Source organism: Primulina huaijiensis, chromosome 2 (assembly GCF_012295235.1).
Source record: "Primulina huaijiensis isolate GDHJ02 chromosome 2, ASM1229523v2, whole genome shotgun sequence".
NCBI classification, from domain to species: domain Eukaryota; kingdom Viridiplantae; phylum Streptophyta; class Magnoliopsida; order Lamiales; family Gesneriaceae; genus Primulina; species Primulina huaijiensis.
The window spans coordinates 27,191,654-27,208,406 of record NC_133307.1 but is presented as its reverse complement, the minus strand read 5'-3'; the positions used below and the strand labels follow the sequence as shown (position 1 = coordinate 27,208,406).

The 16,753-nt window shown below is 35.4% G+C and overlaps 1 protein-coding gene and 1 pseudogene across 10 annotated transcripts; both read left to right on the top strand.

The window, feature by feature from the left end:
- The first annotated feature begins 41 nt into the window (after window positions 1-41).
- On the top strand, window positions 42-10,154 carry LOC140971173 (uncharacterized). 10 transcript variants are annotated; one of them, XM_073433287.1, is made up of 9 exons: window positions 42-256; window positions 2,283-2,486; window positions 2,823-4,020; window positions 6,545-6,663; window positions 7,148-7,876; window positions 7,952-8,361; window positions 9,247-9,348; window positions 9,439-9,576; window positions 9,798-10,154. In XM_073433287.1, the coding sequence occupies exons 3-9, from the start codon at window positions 3,998-4,000 to the stop codon at window positions 9,945-9,947; spliced, it is 1,671 nt and encodes a 556-aa protein (XP_073289388.1). In that variant the 5' UTR covers window positions 42-256; window positions 2,283-2,486; window positions 2,823-3,997; the 3' UTR covers window positions 9,948-10,154. The 10 variants fall into 10 exon arrangements, with proteins under 10 accessions (XP_073289388.1, XP_073289387.1, XP_073289394.1 ...); XM_073433286.1 differs by having other exon boundaries at window positions 42-1,054; XM_073433293.1 differs by lacking the exons at window positions 2,283-2,486; window positions 2,823-4,020 and adding an exon at window positions 5,923-5,997.
- An 814-nt stretch (window positions 10,155-10,968) lies between these two features.
- Window positions 10,969-13,867, top strand: LOC140971172 (polyubiquitin-like; annotated as a pseudogene).
- Window positions 13,868-16,753: the final 2,886 nt, after the last annotated feature.

The window sequence follows — 16,753 nt, the reverse complement described above, 5'->3', positions numbered from 1 at the left end:
TTAATAATATGATATGGATAGAGTATTCTACTCGTGTCTCACCAATTCTTTCGCGAACATCTTCCTTCATTACACCAATGTTTACCAAAAATATTTATTACGTTTGGCTTATTAGTTAATTAAAGCATCGATTCCACAATCAACCGCTGCAAATCACTCACTTTTCCCCTGAAAACTCTCATTTTCCCACCCTCGATTCGGCAGCGTTTGATCATTCATCTGAACTCTCCGATCCCGATTGAGTCGATATACGAAGGTTTTGAATTTTCGTTTTATGTAATTTTTGTCAGAGGCTGAATTTACCATCGGATTATCTTCTTACCTAAAAATTATTTTGTTTTTATATGCCGCCGGTATTGATTATTGGTTGTTGATCGGAATTTTCTTTATAGAATCTCCGATCAAGCAATTGTGCTTCATCGTCTATATGTTTGGTGATCTATATATTTTTGGAATGATCCTGGTCTACAAACGTTTTTGTGTAATGAATTTGTATCACTTTAATTGTCTAATGTATTTACTTTCTGATTTCGTTTTTATTTTCTTGCGATTTTCTTACATGCATTTGTTTTGACTGCGATTATGGTGGTGACGATTTGATTAACAGAAGTTATTTTTGGCCGTAGCATTCTTAATGTATATTTGTAGCCCCATATTTTTTCGGCCCACTTGTTTTTATGTTGAATTTGTTAACCTTTATAATCAGATTCCTAAATAATGCAATGCATGCTGTTTTAAGTTAATCCGTATCTTGTGTAGAATGCTTTCTTTATTATGACATTTCTACTGAGTCACTCTTGTTGTTCAGTAACTTTTGGAGTTACCTTTTCACTTAATTCCGACTGAAATATATAGTTTCCGCTTTCCTGTGGTGGTGGGGAGCTGGAGGCTCCCTACCCCCGCTCTTAAATTTCCCCAAGGACGTAAACATATTGTCTTCTCACAGTCTACTCCAAATTCAGTTATCTTTGGGCGGACATGTTTCCTACAAAAGGATTTCTATTATGTAGCAGGAAATTTGAAGTTGATGTAATCTTCAGCTACAAATACAAAGGTTATATGTATTTCGTTCGTTTTGGCATATGGTTAAAAGGACTTGTTTGAGTTGGCCTTGGTGGCCTTGCAACAATTAAAGAGGTAATTGATATGATGATTACAGAATTTACGTGGAATACTTTTGTCAGCGTTTTATATGTCAACTCACTTTAAGACGAGGTTGGTATTAGTTTAGTGATTCAACCAATTTATTGAATTTGCAAAAATTAGGTACAGTATTTTTATATTAAATGAGATCCTACTTACAATATCTATTAGTAGTTGTCCGAGTAAATCTGTGTTACTTGAACTGTCATGATGTGTATTCTATGCTAGATTCCCAGAGCTGTTTCAGGTTTAGCCGTTTGCTCTGTTGCTTCGAATCAGGAGATTTTCCAGGTCTTGGATCTTTATTGAAGGAAAATTGCAAACAGAGAATTTTTTTACTGAATTTAACCTTATGACTTTTCTCCAAACTGAGAATATCATAAATTTGATCATCATGCTGTCAATTACCTGCTGGAAAATGTTATAAGATTTTTTAAACGTAATCTCATGCGCAACATGTGCAACTTAATTTAACCTAGTCACTTTCATTTCTTTTCATTAAATTATAATTGTTTCATGAAACTTATGCTGTGAATTGTTGGATTACTGTACATAAACTCATGTAAACTTGTATTATTTAATATTGAGTCACCACTAATTGGGATGTTGGAAAGGGTAGACCTTATATTTGATGTTATCCAAAACACATTTCCTTGCATTGAATCCTTTACCGACAGGGTGTTTGAATAAATTCCAACTCACCTACAAGGCACATGCAAATCTTTGAGTCTTCACATTTTTCTGGCCTCCCCCAAATATTATTTCGCTGTATGTTAATTTTTTTTTGCATGGTGAAAGTTAAGAACAGCACTTGAAGAAAGCTTTTTTCACCCCAATTTTGTCCCACCCTTCCTGATATAATCTAAAAGTTTTTTTAATCACTATGACTATTTATTAATTCTGATACTTTTGATTGTTCTCTCCAACCTGAATTTTTTGTTGGACTTAGTTGACATTAAATCTTCTTTAAATTTTGTTGTTCCTTTCCCCTGACATATAATGCTTAAATTTAATTATGATTCTTTGATTTTATATTCTGTTGACAATTATCTGCACTAGCTACTTAGTTAAGCAACAAGCAGTGGAGGTATTTTAGATCAGTGGGAAAAAATAGGTTTTGGATATTTCTTACAATGCAGGAAAGGGTTGCAGGTGCCTAGTGGCATGTATTTTTGGAAGATTTGGCCTTCAATTTCTTAGAACATGTACATCGAGAGCCCTTTAGTCCAGAATTTTATGCCTTTTCCAGCTATTTGACTCTGCATTGTGAGAGAATATCTCTATCAGTATTGTTACTCTTAAATGAAAACGAGTTAGCAAAACACGTCGTGAGAGATGTAAAGGTGAGACATCTTTATCCTTAGCTCTCTCTCTTCCCCCCGTTCTCTCACTGATAATTTATTTCTAAAGCAGACATCTTCATTTGATATTGATTTGAAGGTATATACTACAGTATAATTATTGTCAGGGGCAAAAGGCTTCTTTTAAATCTTTGTGCACGTATGCCATCAATAATATATTGAGCTCCTGATTTTGTGCATTTTTTATGTCTTAACGACCCCTAAATTGATAGAAACTTTAGAATAAGAACACTCTCCTAGACATATTTAGGCACATACTTACTAATAGATGTTTAGCCTCTCTAATGTGAAGAATCTGAATCACAAATGGTATTGCAGGCACTTTTTTGGTCTGTCTGGATTACTGATGAACAGGTTTGAGTTGTGTTTCTGGTCTTCCCTTCAAGAATTTTTAGATTGACCACCTGCAGTGGTTGTGTCTTGTGCTTCAGCCTTGGACAAAAACAGGCGAACATAGGAAACAATATTTCAGGACATATTTAATTTCTTCCTCGTGAAATTTTTATTTACCAATCCATCATTCTTCTCAAGGAAAGTGACGGTAACTGTACATCACTGTGAATTTATTCTAGAATTGCAATAATCATTGCCATGCATGCTGAGCATGTGTGTCGTGGAACTTTTTTGCTTCAAGACCGCTGGCATAATCTCTGATCTCTGGTGGTGCATGATGCCTGATATATACCGGTTGAGTTGTTTGGTTCTAAAAGTTACATTAACCATCTCTTTATTTTTGCTGCAAGAGCGCTGGCGTAATCTCTGATCCCTGGTGGTGCATGATGCCTGATATATACCGGTTGAGTTGTTTGGTTCTAGAAGTTACCTTAACCATTTTTTCTCAGTTTAAATTGGTAGCAGGTGTTTGAAACTTTGAGTACTCACTTGGGTTACAATTTTTTGAATTGTATGGTGGAAGAGTGAGCTGTTGCTCATTCTCGTCTCTTACCTGTATTTCGGGATATATCTAGAGAATTGAATATACATTTGAATGAGCTCTCTATAACTTATCCTTGTTGGCAATCTGTTCCATTTCCTCCAATTCAGTTTTGAAAATTGGTGTACCAGCCTTGTAGTTAACTCTAAATAAGGTCTTGATGCTTAAGTTGATGTAAAGTTTACTGTTTGTAATCTTACTCTCATGGTTTCTGAAAAACAGCTTGAGTAAGAGAGAAATTAAGATGAGATGAGTTGTGGTCTTGTCAATACTGTCTAGGAGTGAATACAAGGCTGGATGCCCATTGGCTGTTTCAAAAGTTTAAGGCATTGGATTCATTTAGCACATCAATATAATAGATGACTAGACAGGGGGAGTTGTTTGAATAGCATACTAGCATTCTCATGGGAATCGATTCCTGCTCGCTTGTAATTCAATGACCTAATAGAAGATGCACGGCAATGGGGATGACTGACTATGGATATGGAGAACATCTGTCCCAACTGGTAGGAGATTCTTTTGCTGCAAATCGATTTTGGTCGTGGAGAAGCTTCGTTTCATGCTAAGGCATGATTGCACCTGGTGATTTTCATTGATAAATGATGTAAATCGATAGGAATGATTGTATTTCCCGTTAATAGTTTTGGAATTTTCTTCACCTGATTGAAAAATTTTCCAACATGAAGCCCATTGAGTGATGTATATAGTAGTTCACAATTATTGTCCAGAGTGCAGTCACGACTCACGACTTTCTCCTACTTATTCTTCAATGTTTTTTCTTTTTTTTTGGTGAAATGTTAATGTTATGGTGTTGCAGCCATGATAGGCATGACGAAGGTTTTGTTATTGGTTGTTTATGTATTCAAATACTCAATTTTGTTCTATTTTCTTGATCAAAGAAATTTGTAACATTTATGCCCAAGGAGTCCTTGATGTTTCTCTTTGTAATGTTAAACATTATAACAATGTAATTTATCCACAGTTTTCAGGAGATTCTGATTTGCAGATATAGTTTCATGTCTGCCATGAAGTCGAGATACTGAATTCTTAGTGACTATTTCAATGCTAGTCACTTCATATGATTCTGGTGAAATCTATAATTTGGATCTTCCTTGACCACATTCTTCAGTTGTTTTCACTTCTTATCTGAAAGGACTTATCCTCGGTACTTCTTATGCAATTTGGGGAGGCCACACCACCATTGACTGTTTCTAGTAAAATGATTGAATTTAGTAATTTTGCCTGAAGTTTATTTTAGGATGATCCTTTTAATTAAAACATCCTTGAGTTTAATATATACTTCGGTGGAAGTTTACTTAGACGAGTTTTAGTCAGAGTGAATTTTTAGCATTCCCTTCCCCGAGTCAAAATATTTTACATCAGCATTAAGTCAGTTTCAGTATACTAGAAATGTTATAATTAATGGAGTTTAACTTATGAAATTCTTTTATGCATCATGTGTGTGGGAGCTTTACAGAAGTAAAGTGTTTAGGCAATGGAATTATAAAACCAAAGTTGCCGAACTCTGTGTTCTTAACTCCTCAATTCATGCAAATACATTTTCCTTGCATTTTATACTTATGCATACAAAGACGACAAACTTTCCGTCCTTCACTTATGAAACTCTTTATATCATGTATGTGGGGAGCTTTATAGAAGTAAAGTATTTGAGCAATGGAAGAAAAGTTGACAAACTCTCTGTCCTTAACTCTGCAAGTCATACTATGACATTTGAAGTCCTTACATATTATAACCCAGACATGCTTTACTATGTGCTTCTTTTGAACTATGAAAGAGTTGCATAATCGGAATGGCTAGTTAGGCTATGCATTTGAATGGAAATTTAGATCTTCATGTGACGAATTATTAGCTGAACATTTGCTTTCTCTAGACATTGAAAAATCATATATGACCTATGAATTGAAAAACTGCAAATATTTGTTAATCAAGTGATCTTGAATGGAACTGGTTGCTAAAGTCACCTTAGGTGAAGCATTGTAATTTTCTTTGTTTCATTGATGTTTGAGTTTCAAAATACAAAATCACGAGACTTACATGACCGTGTGCATGAGTTTTAGCAAATTTTATGATTTTAATACTCAAATATTTGCTTAATTCGATCCAGTTTCGTAAGCATATGAAGACTGATGCATTATGTTAGGATTATGATAGACGATTCTTAGAAAAGATTTACTCCCGTCAAGGTCATGAAAAAAAACATTATTAAGTGGGATGGAGGGTCTTTGATGGTCGGACAGCCTAATTGTGCAATGGCTGAGAATAGAAGGTGGTGCAGAAGATAAGGATGAAAAAAGTTCCAATCAAGGAAAATATGAGATCTTATTTCCAAAATTAATCTAAAAGGGCATTCTTTCTTCTCAATTATCTATATATCTATTCCCAAGAGTGTTAAAGGTTAATTTTTCTGCAGCTATTATAGTAAGTTTATTTGGCATTTTAATCATCATTATTGTATTATTTTAGAGGATAGCCTACCGATAACTTTGATGCACTGTCCTCTGTCAGAGACAGATGACTGTCCTTATTTCACAATAGAAGGTATTACCAGGCTAATTGATTCCTTAATATCTTAGTTAACTGTAAAATTGTTTTGCGTGATGCTTGTTAATTATACTTGAGTTAGAAGCACGATGCACTATTTTTCCCAGACTATCCATTTTTTATCCATCATTATGGATTCTTGTTTCCAGATTTAAGATTATGTTTCAGATTTAAGAGTATTCTCTTGCGCTAGGCGATCCAATTAGGTCATGGAGAAAAATGCATATAGCTAGTTTTTGGTGCCCATTTATAAAAATAAATTTTAAAAGATATTTTTTTCCTGTTTTACCCTATCTTCTTGGATGGTGGGAAGAGACTGTGAGTGGTGCACTTAGTAAGACATGTAGTATGGAGGAACATGCATATTAATTCTGGTTGCATTTGTGCATTACTGTTTAATCTATGCTTGTAGCTTGACTTTGAACATGTGAACCTTCTTCGAATCACTGTGAGGATTTTCTAATTTCTTACATGTTTTTTCATTAATCTGAGCTTTTTTCTGGTAGTGAAATCTGCCTTCTGAGATTTTATGCAATTCATGCAGGGTTAATAAGCTGAGACGTTGGATTATGGGGCATAGGCATATGTTCAACACATCTCAGATTTTTGAGACTGATAATAATCAACGATGGAATCATACTGAGCAACCTTACATGCATAATGGTACAAATTTGCTACTTTCGTAGTATTGCGTTATTGTTTGAAAAGGCTGGTACCATCTTTAAATACCATTTTAATCTTGAGAGGAGTTATTGCCCATTCGATGAAGCTTTCTCAGGCACTATAGTCTTCAAATAAAATTGTGTCAGGAAACATTAGTTCATTCCATTTCAACTTCTAGATATGCATAGTGTGAGAATTCCTTTGGTTGAGATACCATCAAATCAGATGTCTGCCCTTATTGTCATGAATTTCAATGACACCTGAGAAAGAAAAACAAATCTGTAATGATGATTAACTTTCTTATGCTTTTAAGCTCGTGTTTCATCTGATTCAAGCATATCTTGGGCTGGAATTTGTGAACTTGTTTTTGAGATATGAAATGAAACCGTAGTTCGTGGCAGAGTAACACCTTAATCATGCTTGGTAACCGTCTTTGCCAGCTTTTAAATTTCCCTTTAATCTAATTTTTGTTCTGTTCTTGTAGCAAGAGCTAGAGCTTCAGATAGCAATTCTCTTACTCATCCTGCGAATAATATGGCAATCCAAGATGGGCGCGTTACTTCTCAGTGGATACCTGCTCCTAGGTCAAGCAGATACTCTTCATACAATTACGTTGGTGAATTGCCGCGTCACCAATTGTGGGCTCCTGGTCCATCTCATACTCCTTATCTGCATCAAGCTGCTGCTGGAAATTTCCATATGGGCCAAAATAATTATTCTCATCACCCGGCTTCTGCCAACCATTTTGGGCAAACATTCTCTAGAATAGAGGGTGACCTTTTGGATCAGACAGTGGTTAGTGGTGTACGACCATACAAGCGCAAATACCCTGGTAATGCATCAGTGTTTGACAGAGGGTCCACTAGCAGATATCATGATGTTGGAAATGTGTCCAATCTTCACTTGCACGTTGGCCAGTGGGAGGAGAAGTACAGTACAGAATCTCATAATAGATCCTCGGAGTATCCTCCCAATCACGAATATAATTGTCTCTCTAGTGGTACTGAAGGTAATCTGAGAAACGTGAGAAGCAGAACTTCAGTATCCCTGGGACCCAACCAGACAAGCAATACTATTTCCAATTCAGTTTACAGTCAAACCATTGATCAGTCTAGTTCGGTGGATGTTTGGAGGCAGGCTTCTAATGCTCCATCCAGGGAATGGAATTATAATCTCATAATACCTGCTGTTCATGGAGGGGTGTTTAACTCAAGTAAGGTTTTGTGATTTTATTTCATTGTGTCACCCTTTCTGTTTTACTAAGGTATTTCTCTTCTCGAAATTTCAGATTCTAGTTTCTTCAGTCATGATCTGAACCCCTTGAATTTACTTGACAATCGTTCGAATGGCGCCACGGAAATTGGGGGATACAACAATGATACAACCTCACACAGGAATCCTGTTTCTCAGAATCTGAACGTTAACTGTACCAACTCTGCCACAGGAGCTCGAAGTGGTTATGATCAAAGAGCTATCCCAACTTTCAGGGCTTCTCCAAGCAATCTTCACCCCAGGCACATGACTGTACCAGATGACAGGAGGCAAAATATTGCAGAAAGTTACCCCCCAAGACATCTGCGAAACTTTTCCTCCCTGAGGATGCGCCAGATTAGCAGGAACTGGAGAAATTTGGCATCAAGTGGCAGGCACAGAGCATATAACGAGGAAACAAGTTTACATGATCATTTGTCACCAGAGGTATTCCTGTTTACAGTCTTTTGAATGAGAATTTGCTCAAGAAAAGAAATAAATTAAGTTTCTCTCGACAGAAATGACCTTTTAATTTAATAAATTTAGTTTCCTCCCAAAAAATTCTCCAAACTTTACTTTTTAGGTGGTTCTATTCTTTTGATTGTGCTTGATATGGTCATCTGAGTGCATATTTTCGACCTAATTTGAAGGATAATGACTAATAATTGATACGTGCCTTAAATTAATGAACCAGTTCCAAGTATGATATTGTTCATATTTATGTTTGATTATGAATACTAACTATAGGATGCCACCTATTTACTGTAATGCTCACTTATTTAAAAATCGGCGCTTCAGTTGAGCAGCTATGCAAGACCATAGGCAATAGAAGGGCTAGGTGTACAAAGGTGCATAGATACTGTAGAGCCTATACACAAAACACCAGGTGCTAGCCAAGGAGTGTGGTTAATTGCAGTAAAGTGTCCAGGGATGATATATTAATTTTTTAACATCTAAAGGGACTTTTACTGCACATAATGGAATCTATACTTTACAAGCTAAAAACATATTGTCATTAAAGTCCTAGCGAAATGAACTATTAATGTCTTGCATTGCATTTTGATTTTACCATTCCTACATTTAAAGCATGCTTAAACGGTGCCTTGATCTGTATAAGCATATCAAATGTGGGTGGAACTTCACCGTGAAGACTTGACATGCACCCTTCATCAAGGCTGCAGCATAACTTGTGTCGAAGTTTAAAGGATGAGTCTATTTTCCAGAGCCTAGTGCATGTTTTCTGGACTTAAATAATTATTTGCAAGACTAATTACAATTTAGCAGAAATGAATATTAGCCCCTGAGTTAGTTGCTCAAATGTTCATCTTTCAGGGTGCAATGGCTGTGGACCACCACTCGCCATATTATGGATCCAGAACTCTTTTTGATCACTACAGAGGCATGAGACTTGACATAGAGGATATGGCCTATGAGGTGGCTTCAATACCCTCCTTTTTTCCTTGCATTTTTTCTCTTTTTACATCAAGTTCATATATAAAATACACACGCATTTGGCATGAGCAGGAACTTCTTGCACTTGGAGAAAGGATCGGAAGTGTCAGCACCGGCTTGTCTGATAATTTAATCTCAAAATGTCTGGTTGAATCCACATATCTTTCATCAGACCTATTCCAAGATGAAGGAACATGTGTCATCTGTCTGGTAAGAATCTCTACCTCCTTTTTGCTTCTCTCGTCTATATATGCTATATGAGAAATAGGATGGATTCAAAAGGGCCATTATGGACAACTGTCTTTCAAATAAAATGGTATTAAAAAGTATGTTTTTTCCTCAAAAATTGTAATTTTTTACAAGTACTAAAATGGGTGCGCCACTTATGACAAAAATTGTTTCGTGATTGTGTTTATATTCATTAAATACAGGATGAATACAGAAACATGGATGAAGTTGGGACTGTGAAAGCATGTGGCCATGATTTTCATGTGGCTTGCATTCGAAAATGGCTATCGATGAAGAATATATGTCCGATTTGCAAGGCGGCTGCTGTGGATGACAATATGAAGGACGAATGATCTATCCATTAATCAAGTCAAGTTTGTGTATGTAATATATATATCTATTGTCAATAAGTGTTATTAAAATTAAGGGAATAAATACTGTTAATGTTACTCAAGTTTGTGCATGTAAACCATCAGGATTTTTCTAATTTAAACTGTAATGCTCAAAATTGTTCAGAAATTTCTTGATTAATTTTTCATTACGCCTTTTAACTATTTAAATTTATTTGTTTATTTTTGAAAATTTCTAACGATTTTTCTTGAGTTTCATGTGAGATGTTTGAAATAGATTCTGGGGAAAACACAGTGTCTTCGCGATTTCTAATTAAGAAATTTAAGTAGGGAAAGTTAGTTTTAGAATTTTAAATTGTCTTATTAGCCATTTAAATTTTTAATGCCTTCTCTATTAGTATTTTCAACTTTTCATTTATTTACACTAGAGAAACCAAAAATTTGTGGAAATAACTCTTCAGATTTTATGAAAATATTTCTAAATCCTCGGGTAACAATAAGTTTATTTTATGAAAATATTTTATTGTTATGTGAGATGTTTTATTGACCGTGACAAAGTTAGATTTATTATGAAATTGAGTCTTGGTCTTCGAGTCGGGATGGTTTAATTAACTTGATTGTTTACAAGCTAAGTTTGGTTGGATCTCGGGATGTCTCTAGCAACCTCGATCTATAAATATTTTGATCAAACGATTATGATTGTTGATTGATGAAGAATGACCAAAAAACTTAAATTATTTATTTTTTAAATTCATTAGGTGATGTGAACTGAGTAGGCAATTATGATCAAGAGCCTCCTTCCAAATATGCTAGCTAGCACTTACCCGAGGCTTTGTGTTTTTCACAAAAGTTTTATGACATTTTCATAATATTTGGTCGTAATAGTTGATAAATTTTAAGACGATGGTTTGACAAAATTCTAGTGTTCTTTGCGCATGGTATTTTTTGTGGATGGATGGATTTTCTAATGTTTTTAGGAATTGGTGCTAGTCGAATACTTTCACTTGTGGATTTTCTTAAGTTTTTTAGAAATTGCACGATAACAATAATATAATTAGTTTAATAAATTTTGTATTTTATTATAAATAAAATGAGAAAAAGGAATGATCCAGAATACGTAGGGAGACGGCGAAGAGTCCCGTCATCTCTCGATAATTCCAGACTCCTTAGCGCGCACGCCAAGTCTCCAAAACTGATCATCTCAATTTCTTGATCAATCTTCTTTTGTTTGAATCCTCTTTTTTTCTGTACCCAGTAAATTCTTGATTCAGAATCTGTATAATCGAACATGCAGATCTTTGTGAAAACCCTGACAGGTAAAACGATCACCCTCGAAGTCGAGAGTTCCGATACTATCGACAACGTGAAGGCCAAAATCCAAGATAAGGAAGGGATCCCGCCGGATCAGCAGCGCCTGATCTTCGCCGGGAAGCAACTTGAAGATGGTCGGACTCTGGCCGATTATAACTTAACATACAGAAGGAGTCCACCCTCCATCTGGTGCTCCGTCTCCGCGGCGGGATGCAGATCTTCGTCAAGACTCTGACGGGGAAGACGATCACTCTCGAGGTGGAGAGTTCCGATACCATAGACAACGTGAAGGCGAAGATACAAGACAAGGAAGGGATTCCACCGGACCAACAGCGGCTTATTTTTGCCGGGAAACAGCTGGAAGACGGTAGAACTCTGGCCGACTACAATATCCAGAAGGAGTCGACTTTGCATTTGGTTCTGAGGCTGCGCGGGGGTATGCAGATCTTCGTGAAGACGTTGACGGGTAAAACGATAACTCTGGAGGTGGAGAGTTCGGACACCATAGATAACGTCAAGGCTAAGATTCAGGACAAGGAAGGGATCCCTCCGGATCAACAGCGGCTGATCTTTGCCGGAAAGCAGCTGGAAGATGGGCGTACTCTTGCTGATTACAATATACAGAAGGAGTCTACTCTGCACCTGGTTCTTCGTCTTCGTGGCGGTGAAGTGATTTCCGACTAAAGATGTTTGGCCAATCTTGCTGTCAACTTTGAAACTGTAGTTTGATTATGTGGTTCAACCAGATAAAATCTTTTACCAGTTTATATTTGACTGGATGAATTGATCTCAATGTTTAAGATTGTATTTGACGGGATGAATTTGAGTTAGAACATTGAAAACAAAGAAATGGTGGAGGAATGCCATTTAGACATTGGGCACCAAAAAATGGCATTTGGACAAAATTTAATTAGTTAAATACTCCCATATTTTTTTTTTCCATTTAAAACAGATTTAAACGAAACATTGTTTCAAATTTCAAATGTTTTGATTTTAATAATTAAATCCTTCTTCGAATACAAATACAAATTTTTCAGGCAAAAACATAAAGTCTACAATTTCTAGTCATAAAACAAAATCAAAATTGTATTTTTTTTTTAATATTCATATTTATTTAAGTCTAAACTCTTGAATCGAAATCAAAGAAAGAGTAGAAAGTGATTAATTATCATTACAAAAAGAATATCATTATTTTCATTTCGTATAATATTAATCATAAGAAAATCTTCACCTTTTTATTCGTCAAAATAAAACAAGAAATGATATCGCAGATAATAATATGTTTTTTTTAAAAACTATTGTCCAGATATATAAAATCAAAACATATGTTAATTTCTATGATTTGTCTAAAATTATAATTTTATTTTCATAAAAATTAATATGAGATTATTTCAAGAAACACATTATTCTAGTTTTATATCACCTAGTACATTAATTAATTTTAATAAAACTTTTCATCGTCCACAAATTCTCTGTTAATATGTCATATTCAACTAGAAACTATATAGTTTGGCAAAACTAATCCAATATATTCTTAATCGACAGTAGACAGTATTTTCAATAAAAATATCTGCTTTAGAAAATAAATCAGATATATTTTGAATTTTCTAATAAAATATCTGAAAAATATATTTTCTTATATTATTTTTTCCAAAATACTTGACCAATATTTTTCTTATATTATTTTTCCAAAATACTTGACCAGTTGACAAAAATAATAACCAAATTAAATCTTAAAATGAAATATTTTGGGGGAGTATTTGTAATTACTATATACTTTAGGGCGACTTTGAATTTACCAGCAGTACGAAAAACCCCTCAACTTCCATTAGTCAGATCGCAGCGTTTTCAAATCTTGAAAAAAATGCAGATTTTTGTGAAAACCCTAACCGGCAAAACGATTACCCTCGAAGTCGAGAGTTCCGACACGACCGACAATGTGAAATCGAAGATTCAGGACAAGGAAGGGATCCCGCCGGATCAGCAGAGGCTGATTTTCGCAGGGAAGCAGCTCGAGGACGGCAGAACTTTAGCCGATTACAACATTCAGAAGGATTCTACTCTCCACCTCGTGCTCCGCCTCCGCGGAGGCGGCACCAGCTGGAGAATCCCTTTCGTTGCCAATCACTTGATGAAGAAAATCACGGAGATGAATCAGAAGGCTGAGAAACATCTTATCAAAACTTGGTCCAGGGATTCGACTATTATTCCGGAAATGGTGGGGCACAGGATTGCTGTACACGATGGGAGGAAGCATATTCCGTTTCGTATATCGGAGAATATGGTGGGACACAAGTTAGGGGAATTGCGTCAGCGGCGTCTGCATAGGAAGGATGTTCATGCGCGTGGTAAGGTTGCAAAGAGTCCCAAGAAGAAGTAGGGGAGTTTTGGGAAGCATGGCAATTGAAAAGATTACTTCTTGGTGTGTGGAGTTTGATGCATTGGTCTTTAACAGTTGAATGGGATTGTGAAATTGCATTTAGCTTTTCGCCTTAGTTTGTCTTGTTTTCTAATAACTGTGGATTAAAGGTCCTTGATCAAAAGGCTATGTCAGTTATGAAATACATGCTCATCTCTTTATTGGAATAATGCTAAGCTCCACTTCCATGTTCTCTTTTGATCTGTCATGTGTATAGAGTTTCACTAACAGGATGGTGCAGGGAGTGGATTTACATCTGATGTTTGCCAAAGCAGAGTTCCATACACTGTATCCTATCCTCTACCTACAGGGTGTTTGAATAAATTCCAAGTAATCTACTGGGTACATGCAAACTTTGAGTCTCGGTATTTTGCTGGGATGTTGTTCTTTTTTTGGGAATTCCTCCTAATAATAGTTCTCTTAATGTTAATTATGTTGGTCCGTGATGAAAGTTATCATCAATACTTGAAGAGAGCTTTTATTACTACAATGTACAACTTCTGGTATAATGTAGAAGTATATGTCATTTTACTATTCATTAATTTTCATATCATGTGATTTTTATCTCTAAATGAGTGTGCTATTGGAGTTATTTAACAGCAATATGTCTTTAAATTTGTCCTTTAAGATAATGCTTAAATTTTATGATGCTTCTTATAGTTCATCTTCTGTTAAGCAGTTGACGATTGTCTTCGCTAGGCAATCTTTGAATTCTTAGAATATGCAAGGTATTTCCTACCTATTTTGGCTCTGTGTTTTGAGACACGTCTATCATTGTTTTAGCGAATCAATGTTATGAGTGGTATCTGAAGGTGAGATGTCTTTGTTCTTAGATCTATCTCTTCCTTCCCGCTCTCTCTCTCCCACATAAATTTATTTCTAATGCAGACATCTTCATTTGATATCAATTTTAAGTGATTGCTTCCAGTTTAATTAATTTAAGGAAGAAAGGTTTCTTAGTTGGCAGTTTTAAGGTTTAGTTATGCCTTGGTGTAGCTAGGGTATGAATAACATATCGATATCCTGATATCCTGGTTTTGTATATTATTTTATGGCTTAACGACACCTAAATTGGTGGAAATTTTAGAGTTTGAACCAGTCTCGTGGACACATTTAGGCACATCTCTAGTAAATAACTGCTTGGTCTCTCTAGTATGAAGAATCTGAATCCAGAATTGAATTGTGTGCACTTTTTTGGTTCATCTGGAATATTGATGAACAGATTTGAGTTGTGTTTCTTGTCTTCCCTTCAATAGTTATTAGGTTGATCGGCTGCAGTTGATGCTTCAGACTGGATAAAAATAGGTTAGTGAAGAATACAAGATAAAAAATTGCAGGACATGTTAGCAAGCTGTCTATGTACAGTGAATTCGATGATGGAGATATATCTGTAACGAGTTTGTATTTGAACAAACTCCTGTACAGCCATGATCATTAGCAAGCTCGTCGTCTTCCGTGGGTTTCGTCGAAATTGATTGTTCATCCTTGTTGTTGACTCCAATAAGGTCCGAGTGCTTCACAATTCTTCTATCATTTAGCTCCATTGGATTCTCTTTGCCTTGTCATGTTGTCGTACGAACTAAGCACTTCTGTCTGTGGATAATAATCAAGGCAAGATCTTGTATCTAAATAGCACACGAACCATGTTCATTTACATAACCTACTTGTTTAATTCGGATTGAACACATAAAATTGTAAAAATGATTGTAATATGAAGAAAATAACTAAATAAAAAATTATTAATCATTTATTCATTTGATTCATTTTTTGGTATTTTCAAGCCACTAGATATTATTGTATGTCTTGCCTCCTAAGGTATTCATGTTGTCTATGTTGCCTCCTAGGATTTTTGTGATTTTCTTTTTAGAGAAAAGTGATTCCACTAGGTCTCTAACCATTACAGACAGAAGTCATGGAATCCTATTACTAAACACAACATAGACATATAGTAGTAAACCATGACGCTCACTGGATTAACTTTTCAAGAACAAAAGCGAACAGAAGCATCCATGATTAGTGAACAAAGATGGTTTATGTTTGTGACAGTTGGAGTTTCCGTTGCAAATGCGCAAGGATTGGATAACTGTTTGAACATCACATTCTAGAATCCATTTCTGTCATAGGCCACCATTGTGCCAGGTGAGGAGAAAAACAACCCGGAAAACAATGTATTTTTGCCTAGAGAACATGATCTAAATATTCCCGAGCCACAACTCCTATACTGAAAAAATCCAAAGAAGAATCAAACGCAGCATCCACATTCAACTTAACGTAATCAACCGGAGGCGAGATCCAGTTCGAGGAAGATATTGATATATATAATCTTTTTTGTTACAATTTAAAATCGTAATCTGTTTCTAGAACGTTGATATGTTGAATGCATGATATGGATTTTTTTTAATTTAAATTAAATAAATAAAGAAGGAAATTTGATGAATCATAATTAGTACTTTGAAACTGGATAACATGTTGTATAGTGTATAGTATATAGGTAACTCGAAGGCTTCTTCAAACCGCAGTTCCTTTAGGAAGATACAAATTCAAAGCACTTGTATTCTTACTTTTTATATGAGATAAAACGTATGTTAATACATTTTACTACATGATGGAGATCTCACTCAAACTACTTACGACCAATTTCAAGATCTTTCTTCATTCATGAATTTTCTTACCCTGAAATGTTGAAGAATCAACACATACAAAATAACCAAAATCAATTCTTAATCACATTGTGAGATTTTGATCTGTGACGAGCCAAACTTGTTTCCCGATGGAGTTTAGGTCTGACGCCCCCAACCCGACTCGGTGGTGGAAGATAGGTGTGAGTCTCCGGGCCTCGGTAATCAATATCATAAACCTCAGACTCCACATTTCTAACATGCAATCTCCTCCCTGAAAAACATCAATACAAGTATAATTATTTTTTACTAATCGTGCATACCTTAAATGATACGAAACATGATATTTAAAAAAAAAAAAAAAAAAAAAGAAGAAGAAGAAACCTAGCAAGACAATACACAACAAAAGTTTGAATTTATAAGCAGATTGTATGGGGGTTAAAAAGAAGAAAAAAAAAAAA

Excerpts from the sequence above, each read along its gene's own strand:
- LOC140971173 (XM_073433288.1), top strand. The coding sequence starts at position 3,998 with ATGCTAAGGCATGATTGCACCTG. Across the intron at positions 4,021-6,544 it reads CTAAGGCATGATTGCACCTG|GGTTAATAAGCTGAGACGTT; the intron begins GTGATTTTCATT and ends CAATTCATGCAG. Across the intron at positions 7,877-7,951 it reads TGGAGGGGTGTTTAACTCAA|ATTCTAGTTTCTTCAGTCAT; the intron begins GTAAGGTTTTGT and ends TCGAAATTTCAG.